The sequence below is a fragment of the Coregonus lavaretus genome (assembly GCF_964263955.1).
Source record: "Coregonus lavaretus genome assembly, chromosome: 16".
NCBI classification, from domain to species: domain Eukaryota; kingdom Metazoa; phylum Chordata; class Actinopteri; order Salmoniformes; family Salmonidae; genus Coregonus; species Coregonus lavaretus.
The window spans coordinates 34751803-34768507 of record NC_140003.1 but is presented as its reverse complement, the minus strand read 5'-3'; the positions used below and the strand labels follow the sequence as shown (position 1 = coordinate 34768507).

Below are 16705 nucleotides of genomic sequence, written 5' to 3'. Positions count from 1 at the left end.
CTTACCGCCCCAATAGATCCACAGACGATGTAATCGCCATCACACTGCACGCTGCCCTATCCCATCTGGACAAGAGGAATACCTATGTAAGAATGCTGTTCATTGACTATAGCTCAGCATTCAACACCTTAGTACCCTCCAAGCTCATCATTAAGCTCGAGGCCCTGGGTCTGAACCCCGCCCTGTGCAACTGGGTCCTGGACTTCCTGACGGGCGAGGTGGTGAAGGTAGGAAACAGCATCTCCACTACACTGATCCTCAAAACTGGGGCCCCACAAGGGTGCGTGCTCAGCCCCCTCCTGTACTCCCTGTTCACCCATGACTGCGTGGCCAAGCACGCCTCCAACTCATTCATCAAGTTTGCAGACGACACAACAGTAGTTGGCTTGATTACCAACAATGACGAGACCGCCTACAGGGAGGAGGTGATGGCTCTGGGATTGTGGTGCCAGGAAAATAACCTCTCACCCTCTCAATCGTGGACTTCAGGAAACAGCAGAGGGTGCACCCCCCTATCCACATCGACGGAACCGCAGTGGAGAAGGTGGAAAGCTTCAAGTTCCTTGGCGTACACATCACTGACAAACTGAAATGGTCCACCCACACAGACAGTGTGGTGAAGAAGGCGCAACAGAGCCTCTTTAACCTAAGGAGGCTGAAGAAATGTGTCTTGGCACCTAAAACCCTCACAAACTTTTACAGATTATTTTCCTAAATCCCTGTTTTTGGCACCTGACCACACAACTGGACAGTAGTCCAGGTGCGACAAAACTAGGGCCTGTAGGACTTGCCTTGTTGATAGTGTTGTTAAGAAGGCAGAGCAGCGCTTTATTATGGACAGACTTCTCCCAATCTTAGCTACTGTTGCATAAACATGTTTTGACTATGACAGTTTACAATCTAGGGATACTCCAATAAGTTTAGTCGCCTCAACTTTCTTAATTTCCACATTATTCATTACAAGATTTAGTTGAGGTTTAGGGTTTAGTGAATGATTTGTCCCAGTTACAATGCTTTTATTTTTTGAAATATTTAGGACTAACTTATTTCTTGCCACTCGTTCTGAAACTGACTGCAGCTCTTTGTTAAGTGTTGCAGTGATTTCACTCGCTGTAGTAGCTGACGTGTATAGTGTTGAGTCATCAAAGCCAGTGGCATGTCATTAGTAAAGATTGAAAAAAGTAAGGGGCCTAGACATCTGCCCTGGGGAATGCCAGACTCTACCTGGATTATGTTGGAGAGGCTTCCATTAAAGAACACTCTCTGTGTTCAGTTAGACAGGTAACTCTTTATCCACAAAATAGCAGGGGGTGTTAAGCCATAACACACACTACCGTTCAAAAGTTTTTGAACACCTACTCATTCAAGGGTTTTTCTTTACTTTTACTATTTTCCACATTGTAGAATAATAGTGAAGTCATTTTTCTTTGCTTATTTGAGCTGTTCTTGCCATAATATGTACTTGTTATTTTACCAAATAGGGCTATCTTCTGTATACCAACCCTACTTTGTCACAACACAAGTGATTGGCTCAAACGCATTAAGAAGGAAGAAATTCAAAAAATTAACTTTTAAGAAGGCACCTGTTAATTGAAATCCATTCCAAGTGACTACCTCATGAAGCTGGTTGAGAGAATGCCAAGAGTGTGCAAAGCTGTCATCAAGGCAAATGGTGGCTATTTGAAGAATCTCAAATATAAAATATATTTTGATTTGTTTAACACTTTTTGGGTTACTGCATGATTCCATATGTGTTATTTCATAGTTTTGATGTCTTTACTATTATTCTACAATGTGGAAAATAGTAAAAATAAAGAAAAACCTTGAATGAGTAGGTGTTCTAAAACTTTTGACAAGTAGTGTCCGTTTTTCCAGCAGCAGACTATGATCAATAATGTCAGAAGCAGCACTGAAGTCTAGCAAATGTCTAGCAAAAATCTTTTTTTATCATCAAAATCATCAATTTCACTCAGCCAATCATCAGTAATTTGTGTAAGTGCCGTGCATGTTGAATTCTGTTCCCTATAAGCGTGCTGAAAGTCTGTTGTCAATTTGTTTACAGTAAAATAGCATTGTATCTGGTGAAACACAATTTTTCCAAAAGTTTAATTCGGGTTAGTAACAGGCCGATTGATTGGCTATTTGAGCCAGTAAAGGGGGCTTTGCTATTCTTGGGTAGTGGAATGACTTTTGCTTCCAGGCCTCCAGGCCTGAGTGCACACACTTTCTTGTAAGATTGAACATATGACAAATAGGAGTGGCAATATCATCTGCTATTATCATCTGTAATTTTCCACCCAAGTTGTCAAACCCAGGTGGCTTGTCATTGCTGATAGACAACCATTTTTTCACCTCTTCCACACTCACTTCACAGAATTCAAAATTACATTGCTTGTCTTTCATAATTTGGTCCACAGCGACGTGAGAGACTGATCAACAACTACAGGAAGCATTTGGTTGGAGTCATTGCAGCTAAAGGTGGCACAACCAGTTATTGAGTGTAAGGGGGCAATTACTTTTTCACACAGGGGAATTGGGTGTTGCATAACTTTGTTTATTAAATAAATGAAATAAATATGTAATTGTTGTGTTATTTGTTCACTTATGTTCCCTTTATCTAATATTAAGTTTTGGTTGAAGATCTGATAACATTCAGTATCACAAATATGCAAAAGTAGAGAAAATTAGAAAGGGGGCAAATACTTTTTCATAGCACTGTATATATATATATGTGGGTATTACTGAGGGTGGCTCCTGATAGTGGATAATATTTAACATGATACGAATTGTAAAATAAAATGGAGAAAAGCTTGGGCATATAATCACCGTACCTTCACCGCCATGCAATCTGGTTTCCGAGCGGGTCATGGGTGCACTTCAGCCACGCTCAAGGTCCTAAACGATATAATAACTGCAAATCGATAAAAGACTGTACTGTGCTGTCAGCAGGGAACCGATGTGGATGTGGTGGAGGAGTAAGGCGCAGGACACAGAGGTTAAGTCCAACAGACTTTAATAATCCAAAGTAGACTGTCCTAAAGTAACACGACCTCGACAAAACAAGAGGCGAGGGAGAATTACGCAAACACGCGTAAACACTAAACATAAAACAAAACAGAGTGCAAACACGTAGCTCCAAACAGCATGACAGTGAAAACAACACACAATAATACTAACACAAAACAAGGAACTTATAGGGCACGCAATCAACACACAATTGGCCACAGGTGATACAGACAGACAAAAGCAATCGACTGTAGAAACATAGAGCGGTGGCAGCTAGTACTCCGGGACGGCGCTCGCCGAAGCCTGCCCGAACCAGGAGGAGGAGCAGTCTCAGCCGAAACCGTGACAGTACCCCCCCCTTGACGCGCGGCTCCAGCCGTGCGCCGACCCCGGCCTCGGGGACGGCCAGGAGGACGCGGACCCGGGCGCGTGGGATGCCCATGGTGAAACTCAGTCAGGAGGGATGGATCGAGTATGTCCCTCCTGGGTACCCAGCACCGTTCCTCCGGACCGTACCCCTCCCACTCCACGAGATACTGGAGACCACTCCTCTGGCGCCTCGAGTCCAAGATGGTCCGGACCCGGTTCGCCGGGACCCCCTCGATGTCCAAAGGGGGCGGAGGGGTCTCTCCTATCCTATCTTCTTGGAGTGGGCCAGCTACCACCGGCCTGAGAAGAGACACATGGAACGAGGGGTTAATATTTTTGTACTCTATAGGCAGTTGTAACCTGTAACACACCTCGTTCAATCTTCTCAGGACTTTGAAGGGCCCCACAAACCGCCGACCCAGTTTCCGGCAGGGCAGGCGGAGGGGCAGGTTTCGAGTCGAGAGCCAGACTCGATCTCCCGGTGTGTCCCTCACGGCGCTCGCCTTTTGTTGACGGATGGCACGCTGCAGATGGACATGGGCAGCGTCCCACGTCTCCTCCGAGCGCCGAATCCACTCGCCCACCGCAGGAGCCTCGATCTGGCTCTCGTGCCAAGGTGCCAGGACCGGCTGATAGCCTAAAACACACTGGAAAGGTGTTAAATTGGTGGAGGAGTGGCGGAGAGAGTTCTGGGCCATCTTTGCCCAGGGGATGAACCTAGACCACTCCTCCGGCCGGTCCCGGCAATAGGACCTCAAAAACCTACCCACATCCTGGTTGACACGTTCCACCTGCCCATTGCTCTCTGGGTGGTACCCCGAGGTAAGGCTTACCGAGACCCCCAACCGTTCCATGAACGCCCCCCAAACTCTGGAGGTGAACTGGGGACCTCGGTCAGACACTATATCCTCGGAGACCCCATAGTGCCGGAACACATGGTAAATAGGGCCTCAGCGGTTTGTAGGGCAGTAGGGAGACCCGGCATGGGAAGGAGACGACAGGCCTTAGAAAACCGATCCACAATGACCAAAATGGTGGTATTCCCCTGGGAGGGGGGGAGATCGGTTACGAAGTCCACCGATAGGTGGGACCATGGTCGTTGTGGAACGGGCAGGGGGTGTAGCTTACCCCTGGGCAAATGTCTAGGCGCCTTACACTGGGCACTCACCGAGCAGGAGGAGACATAAACCCTCACATCCCTGGCTAACGTTGGCCACCAGTATTTCATGCTAAGACAGTGCACGGTCCGGCCAATACCTGGATGTCCAGAGGAGGGTGATGTATGAGCCCAATAAATCAGTCGATCACGAATCTCGAGCGGAACGTACGTCCGCCGCACAGGACACTCGGGGGGAGTAGGGTCGGTACGCAGTGCCCGCTCGATTTCCGCATCGACCTCCCATACCACCGGAGCCACCAAACAAGACTCCGGCAATATGGAAGTAGGCTCGTTGGACCTCTCCTCTGTGTCATACCGCCGGGACAGGGCGTCTGCCTTACCATACTGGGACTCAGGGATGTATGTGATCTATGTGATTCCACCTAGCCTGACGAGGGTTCAATCTCCTAGCTGCCCGGATGTACTCCAGGTTACGGTGATCAGTCAGAATGAGGAAAGGGTGTTGAGCCCCCTCAAGCCAATGCCTCCACACCTTTAGGGCCTGGACTACGGCTAACAGCTCCCTGTCCCCAACATCATAATTACGCTCTGCCGAGCTGAGCTTCTTAGAGTAGAACGCACAGGGGCGGAGTTTAGGTGGCGTGCCGGACCGTTGTGACAGAACTGCCCCAATACCGGTCTCGGAAGCGTCTACCTCTACTTGGAAGGGTAAAGAGGGATCCGGATGCGCCAGCACAGGGGCCGAGGTGAACAGGTTCTTTAGTTTGACAAATGCCCTGTCCGCCTCAGCCGACCACTGCAAACGAACCGGACCCCCCTTTAGCAGGGACGTAATGGGAGCTGCAACCTGTCCAAAACCCCGAATAAACCTCCGGTAGTAATTAGCAAAACCCAAGAACTGCTGCACCTCTTTTACAGTGGTTGGAGTTTGCCAATTACGCACGGCCGATACCCGGTCTACATCCGCGGAGTTGATGACACTGTCACGATCGTCATGGAGAGACCAAGGCGCAGCGTTGCGGGTGAACATATTATATATTTATTAAATGATCACACGATCAAAACAACCAACGAAAAACGTGACGTCTATGGTTAAACACACACCAACACGAACAAGAAACCACAAACACAACGTGAAAGACAGACAGTTAAATATGGCTCCCAATCAGAGACACCCAGCTGACACTCGTTGCCTCTGATTGGGAGTCACTCAGACCAACATAGAAAAATCAAACATAGAATTACACACCTTGGCTCAACATAACATTGTCCCCAGAGCCAGGGCGTGACAGTACCCCCCCCTAAAGGCGCGGACTCCGACCGCGCCAACTAAATCCCACAGGGGAGGGACCGGGTGGGCACTCCGCCTAGGCGGAGGATCCGGCTCCGGACATGACCCAGGCACGGGTTGTGCTGGACTGACGACGCGCACCCCTGGCTTTGTGCGTGGAGGAGGAACGGGCCTTACCAGGCTGACGACGCACACCGTAGGCTTGGTGCGTGGAGCAGGGACAGGCCGGACTGGGCTGACGAAGCACACCACTGACTTGGTGCGGGGAGCAGGAACGGGCAGAGCCGGGCTGACGAAGCGCACCACTGCCTTGGTGCGGGGAGCAGGAATGGGCCGGACCGGGCTGACGAAATGCACCCCTGACTTGGTGCGGGGAGCAGGAATGGGCCGGACCGGGCTGACGACGCGCACCACTGACTTGGTGCGGGGAGCAGGAATGGGCCGGACCGGGCTGACGACGCGCACCACTGACTTGGTGCGGGGAGCAGGAATGGGCCGGACCGGGCTAAGGACGCGCACCCCTGACTTGGTGCGGGGAGCAGGAATGGGCCGGACCGGGCTGACGACGCGCACCACTGACTTGGGGCGGGGAGCAGGAACGGGCCGCGCCGGGCTGACGAAACGCACCACTGACTTGGTGGGAGTGGCAGGAACAGGCCGGACCGTACTGGGAACACACACCACTGGCCCTACTTGGGGATCAGGAACAGGCCGGACCGGACTGGCAACACACGCCAGTACCTCTCGCCGTGCCTCTACAACCTCCTTCCCCCTGGTGACCAGTGACTCCCGTAACCTGGCGGCCTCCTCTGCCAACCCGCTGGACCGCTCTATCGCGGCCTCCTGCTGCCCCGACGTCGTTAGCCCCCCCCTAAAAATGTTCTGGGGGTCTCTCCTCCCCGTGGGCCAGGCCTCCATCGTTCTCGCCCAACTCTCGCTCCTCTGTCTCCAGCTCTCGCCATTCAGCTCCTCAATGGGCTTGACCCAGTCGAAGCTCCTCCTCAACTGGTCCCAAGTCCACCCTCTCTGCTCCTCACTAGGCTTGACCCAGTCGAGGCTGCCACGGAGATCTGCCAGCGATGGCTCCTGGACACGCTGCTTGGTCTGGTTTAGGTGGTTTCTTCTGTCACGATCGTCATGGAGAGACCAAGGCGCAGCGTTGCGGGTGAACATATTATATATTTATTAAATGATCACACGATCAAAACAACCAACGAAAAACGTGACGTCTATGGTTAAACACACACCAACACGAACAAGAAACCACAAACACAACGTGAAAGACAGACAGTTAAATATGGCTCCCAATCAGAGACACCCAGCTGACACTCGTTGCCTCTGATTGGGAGTCACTCAGACCAACATGGAAAAATCAAACATAGAATTACACACCCTGGCTCAACATAACATTGTCCCCAGAGCCAGGGCGTGACAGACACATTGACCGTCACCGAGGAGTTCGTGGAGTTGGTGCCAATGACAGATACAACGACAGCAGCTGATATTTTTACCGCACTCGTCGGCGCACTGGACAGGGTCAGAGTGGACTGGTCCCGCGCTGTCAGCCTGGCTACAGATGGTGCGCCCTCAATGATCGGGAAAAAAGCAGGCGTTGTGACAAAGTTCAGAGAGAAAGTGCAATCTGCAAATGGAGGATGTGATTTTTTGACTTTTCACTGTATTTTGCACCAGGAGGCTTTGTGTTGCAAGTCATTAAAGATGGATAACGTCATGAAGGTGGTCATCCAAACTGTTAATTTCATCCGATCCAGAAGCCGGAATCACCGTCAGTTTGACAGCCTTCTCAGAGAGAAAGACCACATCTATGGCCTGACATACCACACTGAGGTAAGATGGTTAAGCCGAGGTGCTGTGCTGAGGCGTTTCTTTGATTTACGAGAAGAAATTGAACAGTTCATGGAAGAAAAGGGCAAACCAGTGTTAGAATTTCATTCCGCAGAATGGATGCAGGACCTTGCATTTATGGTGGATGTAACAGAGCACCTGAATAACTTGAACAAACAGCTGCAAGGGCGCAACAAAGTTGTCACGCAGTATTATGACAGCATACGTTCTTTCAGGTTGAAGCTGTCATTGTGGGAGACGCAACTTGCCGGTGGTGATGCAGCTCACTTCCCCTGTCTGAAAAATGTGTGCGCGACCCAACATGTGGCAGACATGAAGCGGTTCAAAGATAAAATAACGGGACTGTTACGGGAGTTTGAGCAACGCTTTCAGATTTATGTTTATATGTTTTTATGTTGATGTGCTATTGTTTTTAATAGATTTTATTTTATTTGTATATTTAACCTATTCTTGACTCTGTGGTTCTTGCACTTGTTTGGGGAACAGGATTTCATAATTTGTATCTACATTTCTGCCTGAGAAATGACACCCTGATATAGTTCTGTGATCTGTGAAACAGTTCTGTTAATCACTGAGGCATTGTGTGTTTGTGTGTTCTTTGTCCTCAGAACTTTCAAATAACTTGAGGTGTTTTATGATTAATAGTGATGTTGTGCTTTTGGACACTGTCCTCAGGCTCCAGCTTTATGTTGTATGTTGATCATATTAAAACAAAGAAAACAATCTGAAGTTGTTGTTTTTAAGTTATATATACCATGATTTTTCCGGTCCGGCCCACTTGGGAATACATTTTCCTCCATGTGGCCCCTGAGCTAAAATGAGTTTGACACCCCTGGGTTAGACCGTAAACTCTCCTTCCAGACTCACATTAAGCATCTCCTATCCAAAGTTAAATCTAGAATCGGCTTCCTATTTCGCAACAAAGCCTCCTTCACTCATGCTGCTAAACATGCCCTCGTAAAACTGACTATCCTACAGATCCTTGACTTCGGCGATGTCATTTACAAAATAGCTTCCAACACTCTACTCAGCAAATTGGATGTAGTCTATCACAGTGCCATCCGTTTTGTCACCAAAGCCCCATATACTACCCACCATTGTGACCTGTACGCTCTCGTTGGATGGCTCTCACTACATATTCGTCGCCAAACCCACTGGCTCCAGGTCATGTATAAATCACTTCTAGGCAAATCCCCGCCTTATCTTAGATCATTGGTCACCATAGCAACACCCACCCTTAGGATGCGCTCCAGCAGGTATATCTCACTGGTCATTTCCCAAAGCCAACACCTCCTTTGGCCGCCATTCCTTCCAGTTATCTGCTGCAAATGACTGGAACGAACTGCAAAAATCTCTGAAGCTGGAGACACTTATCTCCCTCACTAACTTTAAGCATCAGTTGTCAGAGCAGCTTACCGATCACTGCACCTGTACACAGCCCATCTGTAATTAGCCCACCCAACTACCTCATCCCCATATTTTTATTTACATTGTTATTTATTTTGCTCATTTGCACCCCAGTATCTCTATTTGCACATCATCTTCTGCACATCTATCACTCGTGTTAATACTAAATTGTAATTATTTTGCACTATGGCCTATTTATTGCCTTACCTCCATAACTTACTACATATAAACACACTGTATATAGATTTTCTATTGTGTTATTGACTGTACATTTTGTTTTTGTTTATTCCATATGTAACTGTGTTGTTGTTGTTTTTATCGCACTGCTTTCCTTTTCTTGGCCAGGTCGCAGTTGTTAATGAGAACTTGTTCTCGACTGGCTTACCTGGTTAAATAAAGGTTAAATAAAAAAAATAAAAAATACTTTCTAAAGCGCATACATCAACTTGATATGTTCAGCCCTACAGAAGACTATAGTTCAGGTCTCCAAATTTCATCCATGCAAATTAGGAGGGCACACAATTAAAGTTCTGAATAACGGCACAGCTATTTATATACACTACATGACCAAAAGTCTGGACACCTGCTTGTCAAACATTTCATTCCAAAATCATGGGCATTGATATGGAGTTGGTTCCCCCCTTTGCTGCTATAACAGCCTCCACTCTTCTGGGAAGGCTTTCCACTAGAGTGACCTACCACTGCCCGTTGTTGCTCCTAGACGTTTCCTCTTCACACCTAGATGTTTCCACTTCACAATAACAGCACTTACAGTTGACCGGGGCAGCTCTAGCAGGGTAGAAATTTGACAAACTGACTTGTTGGAACGGTGGCATCCTATGACGGTGCCACGACAGCAGGGGTTCAAACTGTAGAAGCAGGGGTTCGAACTGTAGAACCCAGTTCCTACGATTTTATACACCTGTCAGCAACGTGTGTGGCTGAAATAGCCGAAACCACTAATTTGAAGGGGTGTCCACATACATTATACAGTGGGGGAAAAAAGTATTTAGTCAGCCACCAATTGTGCAAGTTCTCCCACTTAAAAAGATGAGAGAGGCCTGTAATTTTCATCATAGGTACACGTCAACTATGACAGACAAAATGAGAAGAAAAAAATCCAGAAAATCACATTGTAGGATTTTTAATGAATTTATTTGCAAATTATGGTGGAAAATAAGTATTTGGTCAATAACAAAAGTTTCTCAATACTTTGTTATATACCCTTTGTTGGCAATGACACAGGTCAAACGTTTTCTGTAAGTCTTCACAAGGTTTTCACACACTATTGCTGGTATTTTGGCCCATTCCTCCATGCAGATCTCCTCTAGAGCAGTGATGTTTTGGGGCTGTCGCTGGGCAACACAGACTTTCAACTTCCTCCAAAATATTTTCTATGGGGTTGAGATCTGGAGACTGGCTAGGCCATTCCAGGACCTTGAAATGCTTCTTACAAAGCCACTCCTTCGTTGCCCGGGCGGTGTGTTTGGGATCATTGTCATACTGAAAGACCCATCCACGTTTCATCTTCAATGCCCTTGCTGATGGAAGGAGGTTTTCACTCAAAATCTCACGATACATGGCCCCATTCATTCTTTCCTTTACACGGATCAGTCGTCCTGGTCCCTTTGCCGAAAAACAGCCCCAAAGCATGATGTTTCCACCCCCATGCTTCACAGTAGGTATGGTGTTCTTTGGATGCAACTCAGCATTCCTTGTCCTCCAAACACGACGAGTTGAGTTTTTACCAAAAAGTTATATTTTGGTTTCATCTGACCATATGACATTCTCCAAATCCTCTTCTGGATCATCCAAATGCACTCTAGCAAACTTCAAACGGGCCTGGACATGTACTGGCTTAAGAAGGGGGACACGTCTGGCACTGCAGGATTTGAGTCCCTGGCGGCGTAGTGTGTTACTGATGGTAGGCTTTGTTACTTTGGTCCCAGCTCTCTGCAGGTCATTCACTAGGTCCCCCCGTGTGGTTCTGGGATTTTTGCTCACCGTTCTTGTGATCATTTTGACCCCACGGGGTGAGATCTTGCGTGGAGCCCCAGATCGAGGGAGATTATCAGTGGTCTTGTATGTCTTCCATTTCCTAATAATTGCTCCCACAGTTGATTTCTTCAAACCAAGCTACTTACCTATTGCAGATTCAGTCTTCCCAGCCTGGTGCAGGTCTACAATTTTGTTTCTAGTGTCCTTTGACAGCTCTTTGGTCTTGGCCATAGTGGAGTTTGGAGTGTGACTGTTTGAGGTTGTGGACAGGTGTCTTTTATACTGATAACAAGTTCAAACAGGTGCCATTAATACAGGTAACGAGTGGAGGACAGAGGAGCCTCTTAAAGAAGAAGTTACAGGTCTGTGAGAGCCAGAAATCTTGCTTGTTTGTAGGTGACCAAATACTTATTTTCCACCATAATTTGCAAATAAATTCATTAAAAATCCTACAATGTGATTTTCTGGAAAGACAAATTCTCAATTTGTCCGTCATAGTTGACGTGTACCTATGATGAAAATTACAGGCCTCTCTCATCTTTTTAAGTGGGAGAACTTGCACAATTGGTGGCTGACTAAATACTTTTTCCCCCACTGTATATACAGAATAATCTTATTTCACTGTGGAAAAGGGTCTGCAATACATGTCATGTTGGTATGATTTTCAGTTTGCTTCCTTTTGGCTGGTTTGACATTCGTCTCCAAGGATCATAAGGAAAAATCATCTGTGTCTTTAAAATGTCCTTCTCTAAACGGATGACTAATTTACCGATCTATTATCAATTTATAAATTACAATGCATGGAGAATACATAATATGGTTTTTCGACTTGTAACTGGCAGGTTCCTGCGAACTTATTCATGGTTTCCTTACGCATAAACATGGTGGCATTAAGTCAAGTCCAAAATACGGTGTTTCTGTAGACACACCTCCAAAACACCTTCATTTTTTTGAGCTCCACCTAAAACGAAAAGTGTATGACTAGCATTCTATTCTCATGCTTAAGTTCAAGGTCAGAATATGTATAGAGAGAAAAGCGCATGAAAAGGGAATTGCGTTCAATTTATGCAAGCTTAACCTCTTAACGATCAGACCCTTTTTTTCAATTTTCGCCTAAAATGACATACCCAAATTTAACTGCCTGTAGCTCAGGACCTGAAGCAAGGATATGCATATTCTTGATACCATTTGAAAGGAAACACTTTGAAGTTGAAATAAAAGAGAAAGGCCACAATATAATATTGCAATTTAGATTTTGGTCACTAGATGGAAGCAGTGTGTGTGAAAAGTTTCAGATTGATCCAGTGAAGCATTTTAATACTGGACTATTTTGTATCAAGTCTGGTCAATTGATACATTTTCAAGTACATAACTATAGAGAACATACAAAAATGATATGGTAATACAAAATGTAAGTTTACACACTCCCAGGAATGTCATACATGATGGATCAATAGCTTATACACTAACTTTCTAGGCCGGGCGGGGTGTGTGTGGAGCCATAGACAGCAGGGGTTCAAACTGTAGAACCCAGTTCCTACATTTGAATAAAAAAATGGACTTTATCAAACAAAACTATGCTACATTTTATCTCTGGGACCCTTAGGTTGACAAATCAGAGCAAGATATGTAAGTACATTATTTACCGTCAGAGGTGAATATATCAAACCAGTTGCAGTGATACATTTTGTTGTTGTTTTGCACTCTCCTCAAACAATAGCATGGTTTTTTTTTCACTGTAATAGCTACTGTAAATTGGACAGTGCAGTTAGATAAATAAGAATTTAAGCTTTCTGGTAATATAATATATGTCTATGTCCTGGAAAGTTTGCTGTTACTTACAACAGTCATGCTAATCACATTAGCGCACGGTAGCTCAACCGTCCCGTATACGGGACACCGATCCCGTAGAGGTTAAGTCATGTCTGAATTGGGCCCATGTGCATACAGATTACTTGCCTGTCGTTTTTCCCTCGCTGTACTCTCTTTCATTCAGTTTCTTCTTCACATCAGCAAAGAACGGCTCCGCATTGACTGCTTCACATGAGGCTTTCGTTTAGGATGGTGGACCATTCTTGATAAACACGGGAAACTTTGGAGCGAGAAAAACCAAGCATGTTGCAGTTCTTGACACACTCAATCCAGTGCACCTGGCATCTTCTACCATACCCCGTTCAACGAGACATAAATATTTTATCTTCACATTCACATTCTGAATGTTACACATACACAATCCATGCCTCAATTGCCTGAAGACAATTGTCTTAGAACAAAATAAATCCTTCTTTAATCGGTCTCCTCCCCTTCATGTACACTGATTGAAGTAAGGGGTCATAGCTTTCACCTGAATTCACCTGGTCAGTTTGACATGGAAAGAGCAGGTGTTCCTAATATTTTGTACACTCAGTGCAGATTATCACAATTTTAGCTCAAAGTCGGTTGCAATTTGAAAAAAATGAAAAGTAGCACATTGAACCATGTCACGTGGCGTATTTTTTAAAAGTATTTGGATAGTGCTCAAACAAAGACGTCATATATGGATTCCTCCATCTTTATGCACCATTGTTTTGTTTGGTCTTTTTCCTGTATTTTTTAGAAGCATCCAGCTGCAGACAGTGAGCGCTGAGGGCGCCCGGTCTGTGAACTTCTCAGATGGTGTTTTTGCTTCTCAGTTGGTATGTGCGCATGCAGTGTTCTAACGCCATGGACCAAGGCTATATACAGGTCAGATCAGACTGGCAAACACAGGTCCAATCAGACTGGCCAACCAGGAATAGGGCCATTCCGCCCCTGGCTGAAACCCTCAAATTAAACACCAGTGGTATTCACTAAGTTGCTAGGTTATATTTAGGATAATCTTTTACAGCTTTGTCATTATATTTTCTATTCTAAAATCATCGTATTGTATTATTTTATATATTTTACATGTGATAAGGCCACACAGAGGGCCAGAGATAATTACAGACAACTGTGATAATCTGGGTGGAAAAATGCCACTAGATGTCATGTTATAAATTACATAAAATCCTTGAAAGTTACCAAACGTCAACTTTGTACGTTACCAGAAATATACCCTCCCTTTGCAACCCTATCTGCACCTATAGCGAACACACCCACAACATGTAAATACACTGATCTATAATCAGCTCAATTTCTTTTCAACACTCAACACATATAGTTTGGGAGTCCACGAGGACCTGAGGAGTCGAACAAAATCAATTGAGATTCTCCTGGGGAGAAAGAGATATGACAGACTTCTTGATTGATTGACTGACAGACGATTAGCATGATTGCTGATTGACAGGCAGCTGTGTGAGAGGGTGTGTTTGGTCCAGAGAGTATTACAAGAGCAGCAGTCTCAGCCCTGTCAGTCTCAGCTAGTTTCCCTCCAAGTCACCTTGACCCTTAGCTCATCACAAGCAGAAGACCATGCCACACAAAATGGGTGAGTCATTTGTAAGAGTCCTAAACGCTTTTGTGTGTTCCAGATTAGATGCTATTTTCACTTTGTCTTTATGCTAGACGAAATGAGTTTATTTCATTGAGTAAGAAAAGCATTATCTTCAATACTTTGATGTGGCTTATCTGATCTGGTTGCAGCTGAGAAGGTTCTGATCGTGTACGCCCACCAGAGTACTGGGTCATTTAACGCTGCAGCTAAAGATGCAGCTGTGACAGCTCTGACTGCTCAGGGCTGTAAGGTGGAGGTGTCTGACCTCTACGCCATGAAGTTTAAAGCCTCTGCTACTGTTGATGACATCACTGGTAACAGACTGAGCCATGCGTTACTTAATTACAGTAGTGAATGATAAGTGTGTAAGCTTGAGTGCCTATTAAATGCTTAAGGTCACAACAATTTTCTGTTGGCAAGAGCTTTTTCTTTTCTACCTCAACTTGCTTAGTCTCAGTCTGTTATGATTTATCAGGGGAGGTGAAGGATGCTGAGCACTTCCAGTATGGAGAGGAGACCATGCTGGCATGGAAGGAGGGCCGACTCTCTGCTGATATCACTGAGGAACACCGCAAACTCTCTGAAGCGGAGCTTGTTATATTCCAGGTGATCTCCTGCAGTACTGTGAAGTGTCTTAGGCGTACGTTGATGAAGCCAATTTTCCTAACCTCATTTTAAGTTTAGAGCCTTTAGTGCTTTTTGGATGGTGGCTTAAATGCACCCATTCCAGGTACTGGTTTTTGACTAGTGTCTCATCTCTCAGTTTCCTATGTACTGGTTCACTGTTCCTGCCATCATGAAGGGCTGGATGGACCGGGTGCTCACACTGGGATTTGCCTACACCTCAGAAAAGAGGTACAGCCAGGGCATCTTCAAGGTAGGGGATGCATGTAGGGCCTATGTAGATTACATTTTCAACCAGCAATGATCAAGAAATGACTCAGATTTTGTTCTTACTGTTACATCAGCTGTTGTACAATGACACAGGAGACATTTACTGCAATGGGCCTTTTAATAACACCACAAATGGTTGGTTTACATGCTCCTTCAGTGTTCCTCTTCTGTGGTCCATTCATATCAATGTCTCCTCACCTTGTTTCCCTCCAGGACAAGAAAGCCATGCTGTCCTTCACCACTGGATCCCAGGAGTCTATGTTCAGTGCCAATGGTATCAATGGAGACATGAATGTCACCCTGTGGCCACTGCAGGTATGTTAGGCTTGGCTGACACTACCAGCATGTAGACTGCTGTACTGCAACTTGCTTTTGCTTTCTATATGTTATCTCCACTGGATGTCTGCTTTTATTATAAGCGTTTGACTTCCAGGTTGGAAAGTGCTAATTTTAACGATTGGAGGACTGCTTCAGTTGGACAAATCAATTCATGTTTTATATACCTTAGCATGGTTATTGAATAAGTTAATTCCCTCTCTTTAGAACGGCATCCTGCACTACTGTGGTTTCCAGGTTCTGGCTCCTCAGATCTTCTGGGCTCCACCCCACATCCCCGCTGATGCTCGGGACCGCATGCTGGAGGCATGGCGCACACGGCTGCAAGGGCTTCTGGGAGAAGTACCGCTTACTTTCACACCCTCTGACAGCTTTGATGGTGGGAGGGGCTTCCAGCTCAAAGAGGATGTCCAGGAGAAGCACTCAGCCAATGCGTTTGGCCTGTCTGTCGGAATCCACCTGGGCAAGCCCCTCCCACCCAACAGCCAGCTCAAAGCTGGGGTGTGAAGGATACTGGAGGACTGTCATCCCTACACATGCTGCTTATGCTCTAAATAACAAATAAAGATTGGCTTCCTTAAACTGAATGGTGTTCACTTTAATACCACACTTGTTATTCAATGCTTTAACCTAGGTTTCATACTTGGTCAACTGATTAATTCAAACTCCTCTGCAGCTTCTGACAAATTCAGGTGTTAGTGTAGTTCACTTCTCTTGTATGGTAATTACAGTTTTGTGGCTCAATACATTACAAAAGCAGCCTGATTAAACATGCTGTGACCTGTATGCGATCTCCCACTGAAGGGCTGGCTTGAGGTCTCAAACCCCTCTCCCAGAGGTGGCTTTGGTTTGGGTCAACAGAAAAAGGGGCCCATATCCTGCCAAGCCCTCAGCTTTGAGATGGAGGACCTAGACCAATGTCTGTGTAGGTGACGGCTTCTCACAGGCAAGGTTGCTAGTCATTTGT

At 45.9% G+C, this 16705-nt stretch overlaps 1 protein-coding gene across 1 annotated transcript; it reads left to right on the top strand.

Moving 5' to 3' along the window:
- Positions 1–14498: 14498 nt before the first annotated feature.
- On the top strand, positions 14499–16245 carry LOC311143816 (NAD(P)H dehydrogenase [quinone] 1-like; the record flags this gene model as incomplete). The annotated part of the gene is made up of 6 exons (XM_084179694.1): positions 14499–14502; positions 14658–14822; positions 14984–15114; positions 15272–15385; positions 15616–15717; positions 15946–16245. The coding sequence occupies 6 exons, from the start codon at positions 14499–14501 to the stop codon at positions 16243–16245; spliced, it is 816 nt and encodes a 271-aa protein (XP_084035820.1).
- Between the last annotated feature and the right edge of the window lie 460 nt (positions 16246–16705).